The sequence below is a fragment of the Misgurnus anguillicaudatus genome, chromosome 12 (assembly GCF_027580225.2).
Source record: "Misgurnus anguillicaudatus chromosome 12, ASM2758022v2, whole genome shotgun sequence".
Lineage (NCBI taxonomy): Eukaryota > Metazoa > Chordata > Actinopteri > Cypriniformes > Cobitidae > Misgurnus > Misgurnus anguillicaudatus.
The window spans coordinates 19,199,126-19,226,373 of NC_073348.2; the positions used below are offsets into that span (position 1 = coordinate 19,199,126).

General features: G+C 33.9%; 2 protein-coding genes across 4 annotated transcripts in view; one reads left to right on the forward strand and one right to left on the reverse strand.

Moving 5' to 3' along the window:
• Window positions 1-1,749: 1,749 nt before the first annotated feature.
• On the forward strand, window positions 1,750-24,716 carry dbh (dopamine beta-hydroxylase (dopamine beta-monooxygenase)). Its single transcript, XM_055208911.2, has 12 exons — window positions 1,750-2,735; window positions 4,652-4,798; window positions 5,082-5,339; window positions 5,666-5,842; window positions 8,881-8,983; window positions 9,870-10,036; window positions 11,409-11,552; window positions 17,522-17,560; window positions 17,823-17,882; window positions 19,556-19,683; window positions 20,123-20,282; window positions 23,402-24,716. The coding sequence occupies exons 1-12, from the start codon at window positions 2,409-2,411 to the stop codon at window positions 23,534-23,536; spliced, it is 1,845 nt and encodes a 614-aa protein (XP_055064886.1). The 5' UTR covers window positions 1,750-2,408; the 3' UTR covers window positions 23,537-24,716.
• Window positions 24,065-27,248, reverse strand: part of sardh (sarcosine dehydrogenase) — a 72,919-nt gene continuing 69,735 nt past the window's right edge. For all 3 annotated transcript variants that reach the window (XM_055208904.2, XM_055208903.2, XM_055208902.2), the window contains one exon: window positions 24,065-25,341. In XM_055208904.2, coding sequence (XP_055064879.1) covers window positions 25,207-25,341 — 135 coding nt within the window. In that variant the 3' untranslated portion in view covers window positions 24,065-25,206. The remainder of the gene's footprint in view (window positions 25,342-27,248) is intronic.

Below are 27,248 nucleotides of genomic sequence, written 5' to 3' on the forward strand. Positions count from 1 at the left end.
TGCAGCCATGTTACATCAGCAAAATCAGTAATTATTACACCAGAATGAGAGTATAGTCCTAACCTTATCTGCCTAGAAAATCGCAACTTTAATTTTCTGTCAGTCTTAGTACACGATGTAACTACAGAAGAGTCAAGTTTTAAATAGGATAAATATCGAAACTCTTTGGTTATATTTTAGCGCGATGCTAATGGTCTAATCAGATTCAATGGATTATGCTAAGCTATGCTAAAAGTGCAAGCGCCAGACCTGGAGATCATGAATGGATTTCAAAATGGTAAGAATCAAATGTTTAACTCTAGGGGAGCTGGAAAATGAGCATATTTTCAAAAAAGTGGAGTATCCCTTTAATTTAGGTTCATCTGGGCTCGTATGGTACACAGGTAAATAATGATAGATAGCTATTTTAAATAGACTTTTAATGTTATTTGTGATATATTTATCATCTGCCTATTATAGTAGTGGCACATAATGACAGTATACTGTATATGCTTTGTATGTACCCTCTGATAGTTATCTTAATAGGAAGTGCTCAAGGAGCCTAATGTTGCTATGGTAACCTCCTCAAGCTAATGCATCTTTTGTTCACAAGTGTCTATTTAATGCAATCTAAGTGTCTGTCTGTGCTTACTGAATTGCTATTTTGTAAAAGATGTACTGCAGAAACAAGCACATACTATTTATAAATGCATGCATAAAAGGGTACACACGTTAACATTTTATTTTGACTTTTTGTGTTAGACCCAAACTTAATTTATGGGGTCAGACAATCAGCAAATACCCATCAAAACTAAAATCGTTTATCAAATCGGACTAAAGATGATGAGTGATATGCAACATATATTAAGTAATATTTAAATTTTTACTTTATTTGTGATTTCATGTCTATTAGTAATGATGGGCGCCCTTTTTATTAAAGAAAAATAAGGCCTGATCAATCTAAAAAAAAAAAACGTATTGATGAATCTTGAGCTCTGAGAGATAATACATCATTATTGTTCTTTTGCATCATTAGACCTCAAGTTATGTTCATGTCCCAGAAAGTCCTTGAGATGCCAGTATATGTGCAAAATGACACATAAATGTCTCTAAAATTGATCAATCATTGCAGTTAAAATCTACTCCTGTATCACAAAGTAGGCATTCACTATTCGAAATGCCATTCACTTACACAACGTTTTTGTTTGTGTTCATTTTAAACCAGGCACACTGCAAAAAATTATTTTCAAGAAAAAAATCTTAGTATTTTTGTCTTGTTTTCAGTACAAATATCTAACAATTCTTAAAATAAGATAACAATTCTTCTTGATGAGCAAGTCTAGTTTTTAGACCAAAAATATCAAATTTAAGTGATTTTGTGCATAAAACAAGCGAAAAAAATCTGCCAATGGGGTAAGAAAAAAATCTTGAACATTTTCTTAAACACTAAAATCAAGAAAAAATAGCTTACCCCATTGGCAGATTTTTTTTGTGTATGTTTTATGCACAAAATCACTTAAATTTAATATTTTTGGTCTAAAAACTAGATTTAGTTTTTTGGGTCGTTTTGCTTATCAAGAAAAAGCATCTTAATTTAAGAATTTTTAGATATTTTTTTACTGAAAACAAGACAAAAATACTAAGATTTTTTTTGCAGTGCAAGAACAGACTGGCATTCTTACATTATAAGGAGGAAGATAAATATTAGTCCAGTAATAAATTTGTCAAATTGAGGTCTAAAACGACGTTCCAGTCTCTAATATTCTTGATATCTTTAATATTTAGATTGAGTGAGATTATGTCAAAGATTAAAATCAATGAGTGAAATGACAATAATAAAGTAAAGAGACTTTAGCCTGGATTTCACAAACACAATTACAATTTCTACATCTTTTTAACATTAGTGTCACATCTATAGCAAGGTAAAAACCATGGCAGAAATCCGCCATTGGTATACCCCGCTTGCTCACGAAAAGCAGATGCTGGAAGAAAAAGTTTGTCCAGAGGGCAAAATAAACAATTGGATTTTGTTAACCCAGCTAATACAATTAGCCAGGATAAAGTAGGGGGTCTTGCTCTTAAAAGCCAAAGAGAGTCTGACTGGACAGGAGTCAACCAACACCGAAGTCAGGTCAGACTGAAAACTGAAGTGAGAATCAGATGCCAACTGAGGAAAAAAACTGGATACATAATCTACAAGATTATAGAGAAACACTGACAAGAGCATACTCAAAAGACGGTATGTAAAAGAAGAAAAGAGACTCGGGACTGATCTGAGCGTGGATGAAATCTTTCTACAAAACGAAGACCTTCTCCCTTGAAGAAGAAGTTAAGAATAACCTGAGCTTAAAAGCACAAATCCAAACACGTTAAGACCCAAGACTTTAAGAATCTAAGTTTAAAAATTCAAGCAAAAGGAGACAAAGGAAATGCGTCTGCTGAACAAGGAGCTGCGCCTACAAGACGTCACTCTTATGTATCTCACCTTCATGGCCACGGTAGTGGTGCTCCTGGTGGCATCTTACCAAGCACCCACGACCTATACCAGACCATCGCTGACCTATCACATGCCGTTAGATCCATCCGGTCAGCTAGAGTTGTCCTGGAACATCAGCTATCCCACTCAAGAGATTTACATAGAGCTGAGAGTAAAAGAGCTTCATCATGGCGTTCTGCTGGGAATGTCCGATCGAGGAGAGCCCACAAATGCAGACCTGGTCCTTCTCTGGGACGATGGACACAAATCATATTTTGGGGTAGGAAGTGTTCAGTATTTCCTGTAATCATTTATTCATGCTTGGTAAGGTTGGTGCAAGATTAAATGTACTATAAATACATTTATAGATATAAATGAATGCATCATTATTTTTAGTTCTTAATATTTATATCCCCTTTTGAGACCGTACAGAACTTTAATGGTCATTTCTAGTGCCTTTTGGATTGCTTTATGGATTTTGTTATGATTACTGTACTTAACTATTACCGTACACATAATTTTCTTGTAAATGGATACAGTTTTTGGCTTTTGCTCAATTTGGAAAATGTTTAGCATACATGGTAAAAAGTTGGATGAACTTGAAATATTACTTCAATTGGTAACACTTAAGTTAAATTTTAAGTAAAAAAATAAACAATTTTAGGCGTTACCAATTGAAGTAAAAAATTTTTGTAGAAATTACAGTATTATTGGCAGCTGGTTGCAAGTAACTTACTGTAGATTTTACATTTATGTTACTTACATTTATGTTTGTTCAAAGTTAAATGAACATGATACATTTTCCGTCTTTATCTTCTACAGTAAGTTACCGGCAGCCAGTTGCATAATTACAGCAAATGTTTTACAGTGTTGGTTCAACACAATTGAATCTAATTTTTAAAAATAAAAATAACATTAATTTAATTTTAAGAAAACTTAATTCAATGATGTTGAACAAGTGTCCATAATTGAATTATGTTTAAAAACAAATTTTAAGAAAACTTAATTTAATTATGTGGAACCATTGTTATTTTCAGTGTATATAGCATATATTGAGATGACTTAATGTTTATGGATAATGGATATTGTTTAATTTGGTATTAAAATGTTTTACATTTAATATATATTATTGTTCATATTAAAATGTGATGGTTTAACGCTGTATATTTTCTATATACAGTATACACTGTAAAAAATCAACATATATTTTATACTTTAACTTAAATTTAGTTAAACAATTTCAGCTTGTTTTTATAAGTTATTTCAACTTATCACTAGTCAACACTTAAAAGAGTTGGTTGAATTGAGTTGTATATACTCTGTATTTACTGCAAAGCTTTGCTAAAATTACAGTGTTACTTGCAGCTGGTTGCCGGTAACTTACCTTAGATTTAAATGTATGTTATTTACTGGCAACAGTTTGTTCAAAGTTAAATGAACATTAAACATTTACAAGTCTTTATCTTTACATAGTAAAACTAAAATAACAGCATCAAGCAAAGCATTCCGTAAAACAAAATCTGAAGCAAAAAACAGAAAAAGGTTGATAATGATTTCTGGTTCCCAGAATGCTTTGCATGAGGCTGTTATTGTATAGTTTTATTCTGTGAAGATAAAGACTTTTTATATTTATTTAACTTTGAACAAACTGTTGCCAGTAAATAACATACATTTAAATCTACGGTAAGTTACCGGTAACCAGCTGCAAGTAACACTGTAATTTCTACAGATTTTTTTTTACAGTGCAGCGTCACCCTTTACCAGTTGAACTACAGAAACACTCTGTATTGTCTTGATATATTTAAAAAATCATGCATGTGGTGTCGGACAGCACCCACACACACAAAAAGTTTCAGTTGATTCTTTTTTGAAGATTAAAGCATTTACTCCTAGCTTAGCACAGGCTTTATTCAGCGTTCGATTGCTTGTGAAATACAGTCTACGCCAGGCACGTCTGCAAGCAATGAAAGAAGATTTAATTCGATCCAATAGTTATTCATTTTAAATTATTATTATTGCATATCAAATAAGCATCCCTGTAACCATCACATTGAGACTTTATTGTAGATGAACAGATCAAAATATAATGGAAAACTAGAAAAAAAACATTAATAATGAAAACATTTGCATGTGTTTGAATATGCATGTATAGGCATATGAATGTGACTTTATGTGACTGTATTTAAAATCATATAGGATGCATGGAGTGACAGTGAAGGTCGGGTAATGTTGGACACCCAGCAGGACTATCAGCTACTGGAGACTCATCACTCCAGTGAAGGCTTCTTTCTGCTCTTCAAAAGACCCTTCAGCACTTGTGACCCTCACGACTACGTCATAGAGGTACATTACTACATACATCAAAGTAGTGAACAAGACACAGAGGGTTTAGAATATATATATATCCAGCCACTATACAGTATATCCAGCCACTATACAAAAAGACTCATTATTTAATAAAACTCTACATGTGTTTGGCTGAAAGAACAAAGTCATGTACACACAGTATGGCTTGTGGGTTGAGTAAAATATGGGCTTATTTTCAATCTGGGGTGAACTATCAATTTAAGAAACAACTTTATTTCTAAGCATTTGCACACTAGGATTGATTCGATCTGATTTTCAGGAAGGCACCGTCCACATAATTTACGCCATTTTTGAGCGCCCGGTCCTGTCTTTGCACGAGCTGAACGTGTCCCGCCTCCAACCTGGTGTCCAACGAGTCCTCCTCCTGCGTCCAGACACGCCAGCCCCTCCTCTACCAAGAGATGTTCGCAGCTTGGAGGTCCTGGCCCCTGATGTCACCATCCCCACACAGGAGACCACATACTGGTGTCACATCTATCAGCTTCCCCCAAATATGCCCAAGAACCACATTGTCATGGTAAATGGAAATGTCACATAACTCACCCTACTTTATTGTGCCGTAGAAATGAATGCATACGCTCAAAAAAAAAAAAAACCCAGCCGTTAGGTTGTGATTTAAGCTACCCTAGGTTGTGGCAACCCAAAATGCTGGGTTGTGTCAAATATTCACATTTTCTGGGTTAATTTAACCTATAATGGCTGGGTTTAACCCTTTTTTGAAAATATAGTTCAATCACATAATATAATATTTTGCATTGGGAAGCGTAGCATTTTCTTAATATAGCACCTGTGTGTCTTCATTTAGTGCTAACTTTTCAGTGTGCCCATTTTTTGTGTTTATAGTACGAATCTGTCATTACTCCTGGTAATGAAGCCATTGTTCATCATATCGAAGTGTTCGAATGCTCCCCACAAATGGACACCGTGCCAACATACAGCGGTTCCTGCGATTCTAAGATGAAACCCCGCAAACTGAATTACTGCCGACACGTTCTGGCTGCCTGGGCAATGGGAGCCGAGGTACGTATACAACTGTAATGCGAAATCACTCCTAATCCCTTCATAAAAGCACAGTGCTGGTTTTCTTAAAGGAACAGTACACCCAAAAATGTCTCAACCTATAGCAACATAGTTAGTTGACATGTAGGTGAAACATTCCTAATATTCCTGCCTATTAATGCGTCCTTTAAATAAAAAACAAAAAATACTGTGCCACTGCGCCTCAAAATAGCAATAATGTGCCTAAACACACCTGTTTTTAGACCAGCATGCCCTTGAATTTACAGATGGGCGCAAGTGCATTAAACAACATGGCGCTAGATGTGAAAATGATAACTGAATGGACTGCATGCGCTGAAACTAGCAAAACCACTTGCGTCGTGACTGGCATCACATTGCCCCGGGTATAATATATATATATTGACAGGGTCCTTTAAATTAAGCCTATGGTTACTGTATATTTTATAGTTTTACAATGAAACAAATCGGTAAATGTTACACTTAAAATCACTTCCCCTTAAAGTTAAGAAAGCTAAAACAGAGCATATGAACATCTTTAGGAGTTCATTACAGGAGGTACACTCACAGATGGGCTTTATGCGTGCCAGTTCGCCCACTTCAGGTAGGTGCCAGTCATGGTTTTAAGGTGAATGCAGAGGCGTCCTGATAAATCAGGGATGGAGCCAAGGACTGATGCCGAGCGGGACAGAAGAGAAAGACAGCGAGGCTTCCAATGAGATTATGCGGGAGTTGAGAAATACAAATCATGTGTTCTGCTTCCTGCCAATGTCAAGCTGAATAGATGAGATTATAGAGGACTTTTTTTAGTTAATTGCAGTTTTCCCTTCATTTTTTCATCATTTTATTTTTAAACGTCATTTGGTGCTGCTGAAGGGAGGAGGGGGAGTGAGCGAGAGACATGGACAGCGTAATCGAGGGAGAAAGATGCGGGGATGGGGTGAGAAACTGGAGGTGGTGGGAGGTCGGTTATGTAAAGAGATCTTTCACACAAGAGTTTTAAACTAAACAGATAAGACGGGTACGAGATTCGCATCGGCGCATGCATATAATTTTAAATTTATTGTCATGGATTTACAGGACTGTTCTGGTTCAGTCTAAATTCGATTTAATAAGTAATAAGTGTGCATTGTCATTGGCTCAGACTTCTTGGTTGGCATGCATTGGTTGGATTATTAGACAATACTGCAGACACTTTTTATGCTACTGTACTAAATATGGCTTTGTACGCTGTATAAATAAATTGTTTTTTATTTTTTCAACAAATGTTTATAATAAACCTCAGAAGGTCACATGTATTAGCCTATTTCAATTCATTTTCTATGAGGTTCTTACAATAACTTGGGTAATAGGATTAAAGTGGACATATCATGAAAATCTGAGTTTTTCAAAAGATCAACCCAGTAACTTAGTTTTGTTAAACCATTCTCTGTGAGCATGTGAAGAAATAGATCATTACAATTTGGCTCCCCTTGTGATGTCAGAAGGTGATAATACCGCACCTTAATCGGCACTATCCAACTCGGCACTGCCATTTAGTGCAGATATCAGCTAATTTGCATTTTAAAGGACACACCCAAAATAAGGAAATAAGCCCCGACAGTGTGATCAGGTCCCAACGCGAAGCGGAGGGTCTTGTATCACACTGAAGGGGCTTATTTTCCCGATAACTACCGGCTGCCTCTACATTATCCCGCTTATTACACGGCTACTTGTCACATAAGAAAAAAACGGACATGAATATGAATTTTAAACATTTTATTGGCATATTTGTTTTAAATTAACATTTTTATCCTTCTGCGAAACTTTGCACAGATGCATAAAATGATTGTAATACCTTATTAAGATCCGCTGCTTCATACTTGTCTGTCTCCATTTTTTTTTCTTTTAGCCAGTCTTTGAGAAGTTTTAATGCCCATTCTGTATTTTTTTGTGTGTTGGTCTCGTAGCTGTCATGCTCTATTTTGTCAAGTTCAGTCTCAGTAAGCTCTCTGTGTCTTGTCGTTGTTCGTTCTTCTATACACTGTTTAAATGTTTTGTTTTTTCCGTACATGTTAAAATTAATGTCAAAATTTTCCATTCTTAATTGTGGTTGTCCAGTGTTTGTCACAAGATGGCGCCAAACAGTAATCTTTTTTGGTCTTTATTGGCGCGGAGCGATTTTAATCGTACAAGTAGTACCGGCTATGCGTTATTACTTTGGAGCGGTTATTATTCGAAAAGAACGAACCTGCAAATGTCTCAACTGACCAATCAGAATCAAGCATTCCAGAGAGCCGTGTAATAACATGTTATAATAAATTATCTATATGGTATTTTGAGCTAAAACTTCACATATATACTCTGGGGACACCAAAGACTTATTTTATGTCTTAAAACCCTTTAACTGGCGCAGCCCTTTTTGAGTGGGGGGTTGGTGAAAAGGTGATATACACCTTTAAATTAATATAACTCTGGCATTTCTTTTTTTTTTTGGTCTGGAAGCCTAATTTTGGTTTTAATTTTGGTAATTTTTGGTTTTAAAGAAGACACTTCAACGTTTTTTAGGGAAGTGTCTGGAGGTGAAAATATTATTTTTTTAAAGCAGTTTACATTTATTTGTAATAAATAAAAATGCAATATAGTATTATTTTTAATACATAAAATTGTCAAAAAACTGAGGTTTGTGCTGGTTTGCTTGGAGGTTTGCTGCATACTTGTGTCACAAATGAATAAATTACAGTTACTGCATTATTATTACTGCTAAAAGGTTTTAAAATATGAAAACTACATTCTTAGACTTTTCCAACAATATATAGTTTGACTCATGATAGATTAACATTTACATAGAAAATATTGAAATAAATGTAGGTGTCCCGCTCGCGGGACAACGCCAATTAACGGGTTAAAGAAAGTATTTTGTCTGAAATGTCCCCTTTAAAGGGTTGACCTTGAACCCTACAATTTCTATACAAAAAACATTAAAAAAACCGAAATGATGATTTACTTCCCATGCATGCTGTAGCCAAAATGATGTTATGTTTGTTTGTGTACATGCATAGGCATTTTACTACCCTGCTGATGCTGGTTTGCCTTTGGGAGGAGATGGATCTTCTAGGTTTCTTCGCCTTGAAGTTCATTACCATAATCCTCTCCTTATATCAGGTATGCACACATAGACACTATGAAAGACATATACAAAGCAACTTAAAGTGCATTCAATCTATACGTTAAAGCTCACATAACACAAGCTGTTTCTGCATTTCTGATGTTAATCTGAAGTACCTATAGAGTAGTATTATACCCTTTATATTTCCAAAGAGTCTTTAGTTGAATCAGATTTATAAAAGAAAGATTAGCTTTACCGATTCTTTCCGATAACGTACGAAAAACGAAGGAGGAGGAGTTACTACCGCGGGAGGAGCGAGTACGAGTCATGCAACACTATACAACACTGTTTAACTTATGATTCACTACATGTTCGTGTCATTTATATGCACACACCTATTTCCAACATAAGACAGAAGTCTTACTTACCGCATCCAACTCATGACCCGGTTTGGACTTTTCAATGAAATCCAGTGCATCAAACACACACGCAAAACTCCGCTGCTACCCCGGATAATAAACTATATCCATTGTTTCCATACGGCTGGCTTTCTTCTCCTGACATCCAAAAACACACTTTTTCTTTCGTGCCATTGTTCAGTTTTGAAATTAAACAAGGCTGTCGCGTGATGTGATGTTTGTAAGTTCTAGCGTCTCCCGCTGATTGCAGGTGGGCGGGGTTTTCCGGGGGAAGTGCCCATAAAAAGAAGTGATACGTATAGAAACCCCTGAAACGTCAGCTGGACCCGTAATCGAAAAAACTTTCCGAAACTTGTACGACCCCTGGCGAAGCTCAGAAGAGCAGAGAGCTCAAACGTGTTTTAGTCTAGGACTAACCTTAAGCCTTGAAATCTGGGGCAAGAAGATTTGTCCTAATCTTCTCAACGTTCTCCAGCCCTCTTTTTTATTTCTGTTCTCCTGTTTTTGTGTGTGTGCGTCACAGGCCGGAAGGACTCCTCAGGCATTCGTTTATGGTACACTCCGTCTCTTCGGAGGTTTGATGCGGGTATCATGGAGCTCGGGCTCGTCTACACCCCCGTCATGGCCATCCCACCCCGCCAGCACTCATTCCAGTTGGCTGGCTACTGCACCGCCAAATGCACACAGACGGTTTGAACTTCCTCACTTGCCATGAGAACAAAAATTGCTTAATACTGACTTCACTCCACGTGAGTTTATTTCAAATGAGACGCAACAGATTTTGTAACGCTACAAATACCTGAAGGGTACACAATGGAAACAATTTTAACCTCTTAAAGGAATAGTCTACTCATTTTCAATATTAAAATATGTTATTACCTTAACTAAGAACTGTTGATACATCCCTCTATCATCTGTGTGCGTACACGTAAGCGCTGGAGCGCGCTGCGACGCTTCGATAGCATTTAGCTTAGCCCCATTCATTCAATGGTACCATTTAGAGATAAAGTTAGAAGTGACCAAACACATCAACGTTTTTCCTATTTAAGACGAGTAGTTATACGAGCAAGTTTGGTGGTACAAAATAAAACGTAGCGCTTTTCTAAGCGGATTTAAAAGAGGAACTATATTTTATGCGTAATAGCACTTTTGGGAGTACTTCGACTCAGCGCAGTAACACCCCCCCTCTCCCATTATGAGAGGGAGAAGGGGAGCGGACTTTTCAGGCGAGTCGAAGCACTCCCAAAAGTGCTATTACGCCATAAAATATAGTTCCTATTTTTGATGTAAAGATGTCTAATAGTCGTCTAAACACAGCCCAGACGTCTAGTCAAAATTTTATAGTTGTCTAACTATAGCCCAAAAATGAAATAAATAAATGAAACTTTGCACACATATTACATCTCACAAGTTATTTTGGCAAAAATGACATGTAACCAAATTTGAAGATTATTTTGACTATATATAGCCAGACTATATTGGGTTTATACTTAACCTAGACAGTGATTTTAACCTAGACACATTTTTAGAATAACAAAAACCCTACAGCATCAATAATGAACGGCTCTTTTGCTAAACTCACCCTAAATGACCCCTAAACAAATGAAGATCCAACCAAAGCTGATGAATTCTCAAATGAAGATGAACTGCCGTCTTCATGATATTATGCAATCACTAGAAACTCATCTCTAAACGTATTAAAAGGTTCATAAAAGGCCCCACAGTAGCCAAAGCTCATCAACAAAAAAAGATTAACAAAACATTGTTATACTTGGAAAACAAGGTCAAACTAAAGTTTTCAAGCATGTTATTAGGCATTTTATATACAGTAGATTTTAAAAGTGAACAAACCTAAAAGCTTCACCTGGGGGGATGATAAAAAATAATGAATAAAAGACTATACCTTGCAGAATACCCTGAAAACCAAATAGCACACGGTCACTTTCAAAAAGTACAGCTTTGCAATTAAATTTTTCATGATAGTATCTCAAATATAATATAAGTATAAAGATTTGGTTTATAGAAGTAGTTTGAATGAATTTTTTTATTTGATCACATTCAGGCACTTCCTGCAGGAGGTATACACATCTTTGCATCACAGCTGCATACTCACCTGGCCGGGCTCGGGGTCAGAACTGTCCTGGTACGAGGAGGTAAAGAGACTGAGGTGGTACAAGAGGACAAACACTACAGCACACATTACCAGGTATTCATACTATCAACTCATGCAAATAAGTTAACAATTAGTTTAAACTTACATTTGGATCCTGGTGAGTGTTCATTTTGGAGCTTTGGTTAAGATTTTAAGTTCATGAAAGCACATTTTTATTTCGGCTGACATCGCCAAGCGCTCGTATTTTTAGCTTCTCTCCTTCAATCCCCATGTCCTACAGAGACCACACCCACCTAGCTGCACTGCTCCATTTTGCAGTAGAGCTTCAGCAATGACATACTGTAATTTTGTAGGCAAAGCCTAGAAATTAGTTGGATTTTAGCACTTCTGGTTCTTTCATCCCAAAACCAAAGTTCAAGATAATTGAACGTTTTATTCTGTGACATAAAACAAACCAGTAATACCCAATTCACTTTGTAATACCCTTGCTAAAATGTTGCTACATGGGACTACAGACATTGTCAGAAACTGTAAACATCATCATCACACTGATAAGAATCTCAAAAACAATACAACATGGGCACCATACCTAAAAAGATTCATCCAAAGAGTATTTAAATGTATTTAATAAAGTTTCGGGAGCTTAATGGTGATGACGTTGGAGATGCGTGATCGTGGAGTAGTTTGCTTATATGCTAAGTTTAGCTTTTAATTTGTAGTAAATATTCAGAGTTGTGTTCATCTACTTGATCTTAACCTTTTGTTGATCACATTTTTATTAGGGCTGTCAAAAGATTAGTCACGATTAATCGCATACAAAATAAAAGTTTATGTTTGCATAATATATGTGTGTGCACTGTGTGTAATTATTTTGTATATACAAACACACACACACATGGATGCATGTATTTTAGAAACATTTACATGTATATATTTTAATTTAGATTTATATATAATTGATATTATATATAAAATATTAATAAATATATGAAAAATATAATAAAAAAAAAAAAATAAATAAATAAATATATAAATATTAGGGCTGTCAATAGATTAAAATATTTAATCGCAGTTAATCGCATGATTTCATGAGTTAACTCGCGATTAATCGCAAATTAATCGCACATTTTTATCTGTTCTAAATGTACCTAAATGTAACACTTTTTAAGTTTGTAATGCTCTAATCAGCATGGATTTGGATAATATATATGCTATATGCAAATGTATGTCTACAACAGCCTGTTTACATTTTCAACAGAACCATCAGCCATAGTTTATAAATGTTTTTGCCTTTAGAAGACCTTGTTCTTTCTCCATTTCTGTTTGCTGCTGCATCATTTGTGACCTGTGCTGGCAAATTGAGTGGGGATGAGCAAATTTTCAAAAATGTGTCATTTATATTTTAACATTCTCTATTAAAAAACTTCAAAACAATTGGAACAATTGTTGGAATCTGACAAAGCATGACAGAACTTTACCTGTTAATGCAGAGCAAAAACAATATCAATATTCATATATGTTTTTCTTTTATTGTTTAATTTTGACATTGAGACAGACCACTTTAAGACTGTAGGATAATGCAAGGGTTTAATATAATGACACAACAGATACTTTTCCTTAACAGTTAACCAAACAATCACTTCAGATATAACAGATTATAGGTCATACCTGCGTGAATTCTTGTCAAAACAGATATTTTTAAACCTGTAATTTTGTGTTAGATATCTATATATATCAGGGTCACGCACTCGCGCATTTGTGTGCATGCGTTTCAGATGTCTGTGTCAGACATCGCTTTTGAGCCTTGTCACTCTTAATAACTCTTTTAACATCAATCAGATCCCGAACTTTATCTCTCTTAATAATTATTTTAACATCACGAAAGTCCTGCGGTCTATTTTCAATAATTTCTGAATGCTTTTTAAAATGAAACTAAAAAGTGAAAGAAGACGCATCTTTGCTTTATATGGATTTGGGACGGTACACCTCACCTCACAGAAAACGTGCAGATAAAGAAAACTGCACGTGCAGAAAACGTGCATTTTAGATGTTTAAATACCATTTAGAGCATTGGATTCGCTAGATTCGAGAGCTTAATGTTCTTATTTTTATGAAAAGCTCCGACTCATCTAGACAGCGCCAGTCACTTGCTGCGTCTCAATTCATCCAGCTGTGGGTCAAACAGAAATTGCGTGTTGTGTTAATCGCGCGTTAATAAAATTAGTGCCGTTAAAATGAATTTGCGTTAACGCGTTATCAACGCGTTTATTTTGACAGCCCTAATAAATATATATATATATATATATATATATATATATATATATATATATATATATATATATATATATATATATATATATATATATATATATATATATATATATATATATAATTTTTTTTTTTTTTCCTTAAATGTGTACATGTGTGTGTGTGTATTCATATATACATATTTAATAACCAGGGATGGGCAGTATTTCAAATACAAAATAGTATTTTGTATTTTGTATTTTAAAGCCTTTGAAAAAAATGAAATGTAATTTGTATTTAAATACATTTAAGATGAGTATTTTTGTATTTTTAAAATACTCAAAATACTTTGAGCCAGTCAACCAGTCAGGGTGCTGTTTTCATGCATCAACTAGTTCATACCAGACACCAGAGTTCAGGTAAGCAAATATATCTGTGCAGCTTTTAGTGGGCAATAATTGAAATGTTGGAGTAGGAAATAAAGCAAAGGCGATTGAATTATTGGGTGTGATGTGATTTGTGTTATTATAACTGTCGCGAAAGGAAATTCAAATTCACACTTGCACGTTGGCAGGCAGTTGCACTTGCACGTTGCACGACTGAGACAGAGTGTGGAACGCTGACAAATAGGCCTACACTTTTGACTTAAAGGAAAACTACCATTTTTAATATTTTACTATGTTCTTACCTCAACTTAGACAAATTAATACATAACTATCTTTTTTCAGTGCATGGAGGAAGAGCACATAGTTTGCAGCATTTCGACCTCGGCGCGCAATAACATTTTCACAGGAGTCATGATGTTACTACTACTAAAGTGCTGCAAACTAAGTGCTCTTCCGCCATACAATATAGTTCTCATTTTTCATTCACTTAAAAATCACGTTTTATTTTGTGCCACCATACTTACTCGTGTAACTACTCATGTAAACAGTCTTTGAATGGGGAAAACATGGAAGTGTTTGGTGGCTTCTAAATTCTTCCCTGTTTAGATCCTAAGGAATAAATGGGACTAGGCTAAATGCTAACACATTCATGACACACTGTGCAAAGATGAAGTGCACATATTGAAAAAAGATAGGCATGTATTCATTCATCTAAGTTGAGGTAAGAACATAGTAAAATATTGAAAAACTGTGGTGTTTTCCTTTAAAGGCCTTTTCACACGTGACGCGGCAAGTGGTGGAATCAGCACACAGTTGCTGATTTCTTTTTAGCTTTGCGCAGTTGAAGCCTTGTTTACACTTTTGCAATTCGCATGGCTCTACTCTACGGCGTGAACCTGCAGGCTCCTCAGTAAACCTACAAGATTTTTATGCTTGACGTGCTTTCCATTGTATAATTCTGTAAATGACAGAGGGCGACTTGTGAGTAATTGTTCTCAAAACCATCAAAAAGCAGCGATGAGAGAAAGTAGTTTGCCGAATAATTTCAACACTTCAAGCACTCGTCTCATGAGAAGTAAATACGTGGATTTCTTCACATATAAACTGTTTAGGTTGTGGGTCGATGACACATGAAAAAGTTTTTATGTTTTTATAAAACATCATTTGATTCAATGGGTGTTCATGGGGCTGACATGACACCTTCATAATCATGATATGACATGAGTCATGAATATGAAGGAGATTTTATGGACGTTTATGACAACTGCCATTAAGTGTCATTTGTTCAATTATGTCATTTTTATTGCAAATATGACATCGTTTGAAATGCCTTTGTAATGACAACTTGACATTAACAAATACATTATAACTTGTCAAGACAACTTGACATTAACCAAGACAACATAACTGACCACTTTTTACAAGTGATACAAATAGAATTTGTCATTAAAATGTCATTAAGTGTTAATACTCTGTTAAATAGTTTTATAACAGCATCATGAATATTCTTCAGTTCATAATGTTTATTTGACCGAGTATTAATAATATTTGATATAGTATTAACACTTAATGACATTTAAATCACAGTTTAATGTAATGTTAACCTACAAAGCTATAGGTAGTTTCTTAAGTTTGATAATTATTGTTTATGATTTAGAACAAGTTGTGTTGTATTGGTTTATGTGTCAAGTTGTCAAAGATATCTCAAACAATGTCATCTTTGCATTCAAAATGACACTTAATGGCAGTTGTCATAAATGTGCATAAAATCTTCTTCATGTTCATGACACATGTCATGTTATGATTATGAAGGTGTCATGTCAATCTTATGCACACCCCTTCAAGTAAAGTGTTACCAAGTTTTTTTGTAGTTTTTTATTTCCTACATGGCAGGGGAAATCAAGAGGTACGTAAAATAAAATGAACGTTTTTTAAGCAGTTGCACAAATCTAAATGCTTTTTGGCATTCAGAAATAGACCCAGATAGATTTCAGCCTAATAGGGATACTTGCACTGAATCACCAATTTCAGATGTATTTTGTGTATTTTCAAAATACAAAATACTGTATTTGTATTTAAATACATTTTTCCTCACAGTATTTTGTATTTGTATTTAAATACATTTTTCGACACAGTATTTTGTATTTGTATTTGAAATACATTTCCATGTATTTATGCCCATCTCTGTTAATAACTACACACAACATACCCAAATATATTATGCAAACACAAACTTTTATTTTGTATGCGATTAATCGTGATTAATTTTTGACAGCCCTAATTTTTATTTGTATTTTTCTGCGATGATCCAAAAGCCTATAAGATCCTACTGACTTTAAGTCTAATTATTTCCTGTTGGATTAAATAGTCCTACAGTAAGCTGTAGTAAAAATCCTTGATTTTATAGACCTCATGAACCTCACCATAGTAAATATTACTATAGTTCACCATAACAAAAATTCTTTGCACTTAAATTTTTAAGTATAATCAACTTGGATTTTAAGTAGTTTTAACTTATATTTTTTAAGTTAAGCTAATTCAACTTATTTATGTTAAAGGCGGGGTGCATGATCTCTGAAAGCCAATGTTGAAACACGCCCCCTACCCCAATAGAATCTGGTCCTTCTTTTGAAAGACCCACCCCACATATACTCAACCCAGGCAATGATATTGTTTAGAAGACACGCCCCTTGCTGCTGATTGGCTACAAGTGTGTTTTGGTACTCGACCCGACTCCAAAGCGTTTCTCAAAAATCGTGCACCTTTAAATTACATTTACTCATCACTAGTCGAGATAAAAAATTCAAAGTTGAAATGACTTGTTGATTATACTTAAAAATTTAAGTGCAAATGTTTTTTTTTAAATGAATGAAACTACAGATTACTGTAATAAATATTAAACCACAGTATTTTTGTGTGTGTTTATTTTGTAAATGAATTAATTTACAGAACTATAAAGCAAGAAGTTGAAGTTTTTCTTATTGACAAATTTATGTATAGTATATGCTTAAAATGTGTATTTATTTAAAAATGTGCCTTTTAGCTTTTCTGCATTACTCAATATAATTTAAATGTGCAAATATAAAAAACTACAAAGCTATAAAAACTGCATATAATTGTACTTATATTTAATAAAAACATATTATTACATATATAATTAGATTATAATTACTGTTATTTGCTGGCTGTCATGTCAGCTGCCCACATATACTGCTGCATTTCTGAACACTTTGTCCTTGCTATACTTTAATTACTCATTCTTCATATTTTTTCCTATAGAAAACACTAACAAACAAGTACCTTTGAGTATCTTTACGTATGTGTTTACCCGATTCTGGCAAGAATTAAACACATTCACTTGCATCCAGTTCTAAAGGAAAGTCTTCAACACTAACACTAATATTTGTAACCTTTTCATTTTTGATCCAGATCATCCGTGTACTGAAGAAGATGGTGACTGTTTTGCCAGTAAGTTCATACGTTTTAAAACCGTGGTATATTCATATGACAGAAAGAGGTATTGCAGACATTGGATGCAGCCAGCAAGCGACCTAACAAAAGCCAGATCTCCTGCATTTAGACTCAATACCCAGCAGCACACCCACATACAACACTGCACATGCCAGTTTAATGCTAACCTGCCAAATGTCTGAAACTCACATACAGCACCATCCACAAATATCCCAATGCTAAAGCTGATCTGAACATGATGTGCGTGTCTACCCCGCAGGGTGATGTTCTCATAACCAAGTGTATATACAATACAGAAGACAGGAACAAAGCTACCGTGGTAAGTACACATCAACATAGTATATACTGTATAAGGTCTTTTAATGGAGCTCATATGATATGATTTATGATTTATAACTGTATAAGAATATAACTAGAGTACTGTTTTGTCTTTCCAAAGATCCTCCACCACTTCCAAAATGTTAAAATAATTTTTAGTGATTAACTTAAAATCATCCTACATAATGTAACGAAAATATGAAAATGTGAAAATATAACCTTGAAATCTTTAATATTGACTGAGTAAGATCGTGTCAGCGATTGGAATCAAACTTTTAATTAGATTGAGACTATATGAGGATCACATACACTCCCCTAAAGGATTATTAGGAACACCTGTTCAATTTCTTATTAATGCAATTATCTAATTAACCAATCACATGGCAGTTGCTTCAATGCATTTAGGGGTGTGTGGTCTTGGTCAAGACAATCTCCTGAACTCCAAACTGAATGTCAGAATGGGAAAGAAAGGTGATTTAAGCAATTTTGAGCGTGGCATGGTTGTTGGTGCCAGATGGGCCGGTCTGAGTATTTCACAATCTGCTCACTTACTGGGATTTTCAAGCACAACCATTTCTAGGGTTTACAAAGAATGGTGTGAAAAGAGAAAAACATCCAGTATGCGGCAGTCCTCTGGGTGGAAATGCCTTGATGATGCTAGAGGTCAGAGGAGAATGGACAGACGGATTCAAGCTGATAGAAGCGCAACTTTGACTGAAATAACCACTCGTTACAATCGAGGTATGCAGCAAAGCATTTGTGAAGCCACAACACGCACAACCTTGAGGTGGATGGGCTACAACAGCAGAAGACCCCACCGGGTACCGCTCATCTCCACTACAAATAGGAAAAAGAGGCTATAATTTGCAAGAGCTCACCAAAATTGGACAGTTGAAGACTGAAAAAATGTTGCCTGGTCTGATGAGTCTTGATTTCTGTTGAGACATTCAGATAGAGTCAGAATTTGGCGTAAACAGAATGAGAACATGGATCCATCATGCCTTATTACCACTGTGCAGGCTGGTGGTGGTGATGTAATGGTGTGGGGGATGTTCTTTTGGCACACTTTAGGCCCCTTAGTGCCAATTGGGCATCGTTTAAATGCCACGGCCTACGTGAGCATTGTTTCTGACCATGTCCATCTCTTTATGAACACCATGTACCCATCCTCTGATGGCTACTTCCAGCAGGATAATGCACCATTTCACAAAGCTCAAATCATTTCAAATTGGTTTCTTGAACATGACAATGAGTTCACTGTACTAAAATGGTCCTCACAGTCACCAGATCTCAACTTAATAGAGCATCTTTGGGATGTGGTGGAACGGGAGCTTCGTGCCCTGGATGTGCATCCCACAAATCTCCATTAACTGCAAGATGCTATCCTATTAATATGGGACAACATTTCTAAAAAATGCTTTCAGCACCTTGTTGAATCAATGCCACAGAGAATTAAGGCAGAAAGGGGGTCAAACACGGTATTAGTATGGTGTTCCTAATAATCCTTTAGGTGAGTGTACGTCGTAAAATACTGTTTCCAAGCATATCAGCTCTTCATATATTTATATAGAGTGTATAAATATAAAGTACAGGTGAGTATTTACTGTCATTTTAGCAGTGCTTTGTAGGCAGACTGAAGTGCAGGCAGCATTTAAATAAGTTCATCCTGTGCAGGGCGGCTTTGGGATTATGGAAGAGATGTGCGTCAATTATGTGCATTATTACCCACGCACACAGCTGGAGCTGTGCAAGAGTCACGTGGACCCGGATTACCTGCAGAAATACTTCAGCATCATTAACAGGTACGCGAGGAGCTCAAGGAACATTTGCCGAGACTAATTTGACACCAAAACATTAGACGCGACCCTTGCATGAAATTACATCGCGCATACCTCCGTGGCAGTCATTACGTCGCAAAGTGATGAAAGCCCTAAAAATAGCATTGCAGGGGGAAATGATGTCGTGTATTACAGAGTTCTGACCCAGTCGGTCTATATTACAATAAACAAATACGTGAAACTGATGTCGGTGCTTTGAGACTAACAACCCGAGGCCAGGACGCTTTTAAAAAATCGGAGTGACTGGCAAATAGGTTTTCTTCGACAATGCATTGTACTTGCAAATTGCATTTTCCAATCCTAATAAGGAAACATTGAGGAATTATGATGGTGGTGTTTTGCCCATCCAACCGTATAACTACAGTTTGTGTTCATTTGATTCAATTCCCTCTGATATATGTAGGTTTCAGGCACGCGAGAGCTGCACTTGTCCTCAAACAAGTGTTGAAGAGGAGTTCTCCTCAATAACCTGGGACTCCTTCAGCGGGGAGGTGTTGAACTCACTTTACACCTCCTCACCGATCTCCATGCATTGTAACCAATCCACAGCTGAGCTTTTTCCAGTGAGTACATCTGCACATCAAAGACCCTGATTGAATAACTACATCTTATGCAAACCGCTCACAGAACTGGCATGAACTTTGCATCATGTACAGTAAATGTGTTAATTAACATAGTAATTCTCATTTGTCAAGTTAAATCTCTATCCAAATCTATCAAAAATGCATTTTAATTAGGGCTGTCAAAAGATTAATCGCGATTAATCGCATTCAAAATAGAAGTTTTTTGCATAATTTATTTGTGTACACTGTATGTAATTATTATATATATATAAATACACACAAATAAATGTTTGTATTTAAGAAACATTTACATGTATATTTATATATGAAGAGTTTAGTTGCAAAACGAGATAACTCAGTTTTTTTTTTTTTTCAGAAATCTCGTTTTTTGGTTGTGCATTCCAATTAATATCAATTTAACTGCAGTTGGTTTGTTTTGATTTAAACCTTCATAATTTAAAAAATACAGCTAAGTAGCACCATAACACAAAATAATAACATAATAACATAATTATAAACATGTTTTGACAAAAATGTTAAAAACAGAGTTATCTCGTTTTGCAACGAAACTCTTCATTTATAAATAAAAAATATACCTAAATAAAAAAATTCTTAAATTCATACATGTATGTGTGTATTTATATATACATAATATATACACACAGGACACACACACATATGTTATGCAAACACAAGCTTTTGTTTTGTATGTGATTAATCGCGATTAATCTTTTGACAGCCCTAGTTTTAATATGTAATTTCCAAACTTTCATATTATGCAGATTATATATTCTCGTACACCCATAAAAATGCTGGATTCCTACTTATGGTTGGGTAAAATATCGACAAACTCAATTGTCGGATACAATAAACCTACAGTACAAAATGTTTATTTTGACCCCAAAACAACCCAGCATTTTATAAGAGTGTATATGTGACCCAACGCCAGTCTTAAAGGGATGCTCCAGCCAAATATCAAATTTGCCCCGTTATGTACTCACCCCCAAGCAATGTGAGATGCATAAGTCCATCATTCATCTTTCAGACGAGCACATTTGGAGTTATTTTTGTAAATGTCCTTGCTTTTCCAAGCTTATTCAATTCAATTCAATTCAAACAACTTTATTTATCCCCGTAGGGCAATTCAGTTTTTAGCCTACCAGTCGTATCAAAAAGACAAGAAAACACTTAATCAAGCATACAAAACAAAAACCAAAGAAATACTGTCAGTGACATCATATTGCATAGATGAGCATCAAAAACAAAGCAACAAATATACAGGCCACAATACTGACTAAGCAGCAACCAACGCTCAAGATAATAATAATAAATAGATAATAATACTAAGTAAATATTAAATAAATAATAATACAGAGGTTTGGGATGGCTTTCAAAAGTATAAAAAAAATCTATTTATAATAGAGAAAAAAAAAGGGATCAGGAAACTACGTCTGACTTTAAACCTCAAAAAAGTGCATTCATCCTTCACAGAAGTAATCCACACGGCACCAAGGGGTTAATAAAGGTCTTCTGCGGGTTATTCATGCGAGTTAAGGGAAATATCCATATTTCAAACTTTATAAACTGTAATAACTTGGACTCGCACAATTCACAAGAGTTTTATCGTAGTGAGCGCTGGTTGCCATGGGTACGTTGCGCAGTGACTCACGTGAATCGCGTGAGTCAAAGATGACGTTGTTACTAGAAGCTAGTTATTATAGTTTATAAAGTTTAAAATGTGGATATTTTTCTTAAAATATCGCACTGATTACACACAGAAGACCTTATTAACCCATTGGAGCCGTGTGGATTACTTTTGTGAAGGATGAACGCACTATTTTGGGCTTCAAAGTCAAAAGTTGTTCCCTGATCCCTGTTTTCTCCCATTATAAGCTTGGAAAAGCAAGGACATTTACTAAAATTACTGAAAATGATAGACATATGCACCTCGGATTGTTTAAGGGTGAGTTAATCATGGGGTAATTTTGATATTTGGCTGACTATAGATAGGGATTTATTTAAAGTCGCCATGAAACGGAAGTAGCGATTGCCTTATTTACCCCGTGGTGACGTATATCCGAATGAAACGGCTTTTGAGATGAAATAAGGCAGGGCTAGATTTGAATTGGTCCATCAAGATTTGATTGGATTGTTTGAAGTTGGGTCATGTTGCTAATTGCTAATCGCAGCGATCTTCTCCCGGACCCCGCCCACCTGCCATACTTATGACTGGAAATGAAGAGAGATTGTTTTGAGGAGGGGAGGAGATTTGCATTTTTGATTAAAGATTATGAGCACACACGATTTTTTTTTAAATAATGAAGCTCACAGATAAGTCATTTGTTAATAATACCACAATATTAAAAAAATATATAGTTTTTCATTGTAATTTCATTGCAACTTTAAGAGTTTAGTTCCAAAACGAGATAACTAAATTTTTATTTTTTATAAATGTGTTATATGGTGCTACTTAGCTGTATTAAGTTATGAAGGTTTAAATCAAAACAAACCAACTGCAGAAATGCACAACTCAAAAAACGAGATTTCTGAAAAAAAAAGTTTCTCGTTATCTCGTTTTGGAACCAAACTTTTCATTTGTAGCAAAAGTCAAAAATACATTGTATGGGTCAAAATAATTTTTTATGCCAAAAATGTTATGATATTAAGTAAAGATCATGTTCCATAAAGATATTTTGTAAATTTCCTATTGTTTGTATATATATATATATATATATATATATATATATATATATATATATATATATATATATATATATATATATATAAACTATATAACAAATTGTGAGTGGATGCAGTTGCTAAAGACTTTTTAAAGGATAACTTTAAAGGAGATTTTCTCAATATTTAGATTTTTTTTGCATCATCAGATTCCAGTTTTTATAATAGTCATATCTTGGCCAAATATTGTCCTATCCTAACAAACCATAAATCAATGAAAAGCTATTTATTCAAATTGCTCAGCATATCAAATTCAAAAATTTTCCCATGACGGGTTTTGTGGTCCAGGGTCACATCTTCCTATAAGTCTGAAGTTTGGACCTAAATGAAAAACTGATTTGCAAATAAACACGATCCTTATCCATGTATTTTTGCATTAGGGAGAATGGCAGAAGCAGGAAATCCCAGTGGTTACAGCAGAACTCCAGAGAGCCCCATACCCATGTGAATTAAACCACCGATCGACCTCTCTGAATGAAAACCCTACAGAGGTCAAGCCTCCAAATAGTGGTTGATGGCCTCTGCATCTTGCAGAGCTCAATGCTTTACCTGTCTGCTTGCTCACAAACACAGCGTTGCAGCCGGTACAACATGGAGGAAATTTTGTGTAACACTGAATGAAAATAAATTATTCAAGTATTTTATCATGTTTAGAGTACTAAATATAATTAAAGGAAAAAATTATTCACATTGCATGGGACAGTTAAGCAATACACTGTAAAAATGTGACAGCTTGATTTACTAAAACTTTGTCAACTTAAATGGTCTCACTTCATGTAAAAACAAAATTAAGGTGATAAAACTCTTAAAATGACTTCAATTGGTAACTCCTAAAAAATGTAAGCTGTATCAACTGAATTGTTTTACTTACATTTTTAATAAAATCTTTTTATGGGGGGGGTGTTACCAATTGAAGTAACTTTTTAAGTTAATCCAACGTTTACTTTTTACAGTGTAATACAGAAGCAGAAGTGCTGTTGTAGTAAATATTAACACAGCTGTGATTTGGTTGTAGACAAAAGGACTTCAGGACTCACACAAAAGTAGTTAATTTATTTTTATTTTTTACTTCTAATTTCAAGTTTAATTCAACACGTGGTGTCCGATTATCAGAAACAACAATGGCCATTTTGCATTTCTAATTAAACTTTGTCCAATTGTGTTTGATCACTTATCACATGTCAGGATGATTGTGGAAAATGTAGCAGGTCATCCACGTATTTTATGTGTACAAAAAATTCACATACTGTATGCATACAACAGTGTATACTACAATTAATTAATTATTTAGCACCTAATTATACACCAAAAATTTCATCCAGAAAAAGTGAAGTCATGTTGTTCTCACATTAATACAAATACAGTATGATACATTTATAACAAATTCACACTGTCCATTTAAACAACAGATGGAGTTCAACAGCAGACAGCTTAGAGCAAAACTTCACAAAGAATTACAAGCAACAATGAATTCACAGCCCGACCTACATAATTTATTTTCAGCTTCTGTCACATCTGGAAAATACAGCATATGATTATATAACCTGTACACAAATCTGACTTTTATATTACATGAAATGTTTACATTTTTGAAAATTTATCACACTATTATATTATGCATTGTAAGTTTTTACCCATTGATTAACATCTTTAATGTATAGCTATATTCTATGAAAAAAGGTTAAGACCTGCTATCCAAGAGATGCCCAATGAAATAACATTTTTGAAAAAAAAATAAAGTAATTTACTCAACCTCATGCTGTAACAAAACCTGCATGATTCTTTTTTTGTGAAATATAAAAGGCACAATGTTCATGTTGCGCTTTCAATACACTGACATAAAGTAGTATGGCAGTATTGCATTATTTGGGAACATGGACATGCGACGGCATAATGGCAAGTAAATAATGTAAATTTGTATGTAAACTATTCCTTAAGGCACAGAAAGATTGTTATGACACTACTTTAATACACCACCAGGTCATTTCTAAAATTCACATTAGTTCTGTATTCCTCCATAATCCAAAACAGCAGATGACCACTTTATGACACCGACAATAAACAGCATTTCGTTTCATCTGGCATGCTGAGGGTTATTAGTGTTTTATAAAGGCCTGTAAACATTAAGCTCCCTTACCCAGAACTTAATCTGGATGAGTTAAATTCTGTTCACTTTATTCTCATCCTATGAAGAACTGTAGATTCCTTTAACACGCTTGTTCTCGGGGTCAAAGGGAGATTTCAAGTGAGCTGTGGCTTTATATGTGACACCCATCCTCTCCAGAGTAAATTCTCCACTGCGGATAAAATCAGGGCTCACCTGTAAAAATTCAGATGCACATAATACATTTTTTATATAGATTTTAAAACAGTGGATTTATTTTTAAAGTTGACATTTCAGCAGTGAATGTTTTGAAAAAAAGGTTAAGTGTGTAATTTCTGCATTATCAACCAGAATTGCACAAATATTAACTGTTTTAGACAGGCTCTGTTTGATAATAATAATAATAATAATAATAAAAATGTAATTATAATATTTAATAATACTAAAATGTTATAATAATATTTAATAATACTAAAATATAATAATAATAATAATAATAATAATAATACAAATAATAATAATAATAATTATTATTATTATTACTATAATTAGTTTTTTTTAATAATAATTATCATAATAATTATAATATTATTCATAATAATAATAATAATAATACAAATAATAATTATCTTTATTAGTATGATAGTTATTGTTTTTATAATAATAATAATATTTAATAATAATAAAATGAAATAATAATATTTAATAATAACAATAATAATAATAATTATTATTATTATTATTATTATTATCACTATTGTTCGTTTTTATTATAACAATAATTATAATAATAATAATAATAATAATAATAATTATAAAAAGTAATAATCATCTTTAATAATAATAAAATGTAATAATATTTAATAATACTAAAATGAAATAATAATATTTAATAATAATAATAATAATAATAATAATAATTATTATTATTATTATTATTATTATTATAGTTCGTTTTTATAACAACAACAACAACAATAAAATAACAAAAATAATTTAATAATAAAATATAATAATAATATTTAATAATACTAAAATGAACTAATAATATTTAATAATAATATCAATAATAATAATAATTATTATTATCACCATAGTTAGTTTTTATAATAATAATAATAATAATTATTATTATTATTATTATGAAAAGTAATAATAATATTTAATAATAATAAACCGTAATAATATGTAATAGTACTAAAATGAAATAATAATATTTAATAATAATAATTATTATTATTATTACTATAGATAGTTTTTATAATAATAATATAGTTATTGTTTTTATAATAACAGCAACAACAATAACAATAATAACAATAATATAATAATACAATTATTAATATTATTTCTAAAAATACAATATATTGTATTAAGAATTTCTTCATTAATAGTTTGTAAAACCTTTGTAATGTAAATTGCTGCATTATATTCAATGCAACTTCATGCAAATTTATGTTGAATGATTTGCAAACAAATTAATTCTGTTTGTGTTTCATGAATATGAAGCGAATTGTGCTACGATGACAAAATGCAAAATGTGTGCACATTGTCATGACAACAGTCAAAATGTACGGTGGCACCTGTGCGATACCAAACAAATTGTTTATCAGTTGGAAATAACACATGCAACCATATTATTTCAACGAATAACTATCAGCTGAATTTGTGTTTGGGGTGGGCTATGTATAAAGTAGCCGTTTAGCTTAAATTTTCTATTGTTCCTTTCACTGTAAAGTCAAACTACTTAAATAATCTCGAGGTGAATTCAAACTAAATCGGCCCTTCATTACTTTTTCTGTCTTTGCACATCCTTCTCTTTTTCTGTCAGGGCTTGCATCTCTTCTTAATTAAATCTGAACAGGCTGCAGGCATTGCGCCATGGAGCAGCGATCAAGATGCAGTCATTGGAAAACTAGCCTGAACTCTTTAAGTTGCAACACTGCAGTTATAATGGATACACTCATGGATAACCACTGAATCAATACTAAGAATTAAGCAATAAGCAGCAGGCTGTGACTGCAGTATCTAAAACCAATCTCTCTACTAAGTATGGATTAAAAAATACTATTTTATTTATAGGCTGCGCACACAAAAACTGTATTTTTGTTCAGTTCTAAAAA

Bases quoted from the DNA above. Each gene is read 5' to 3' on its own strand.
- dbh (XM_055208911.2), top strand. From the start codon at position 2,409: ATGCGTCTGCTGAACAAGGAGCTGCGCCTACAAGACGTCACTCTTATG. The intron at 2,736-4,651 runs GTAGGAAGTGTT...AAAATCATATAG, and splicing joins GACACAAATCATATTTTGGG to GATGCATGGAGTGACAGTGA. The intron at 20,283-23,401 runs GTGAGTACATCT...TTTTTGCATTAG, and splicing joins CCACAGCTGAGCTTTTTCCA to GGAGAATGGCAGAAGCAGGA.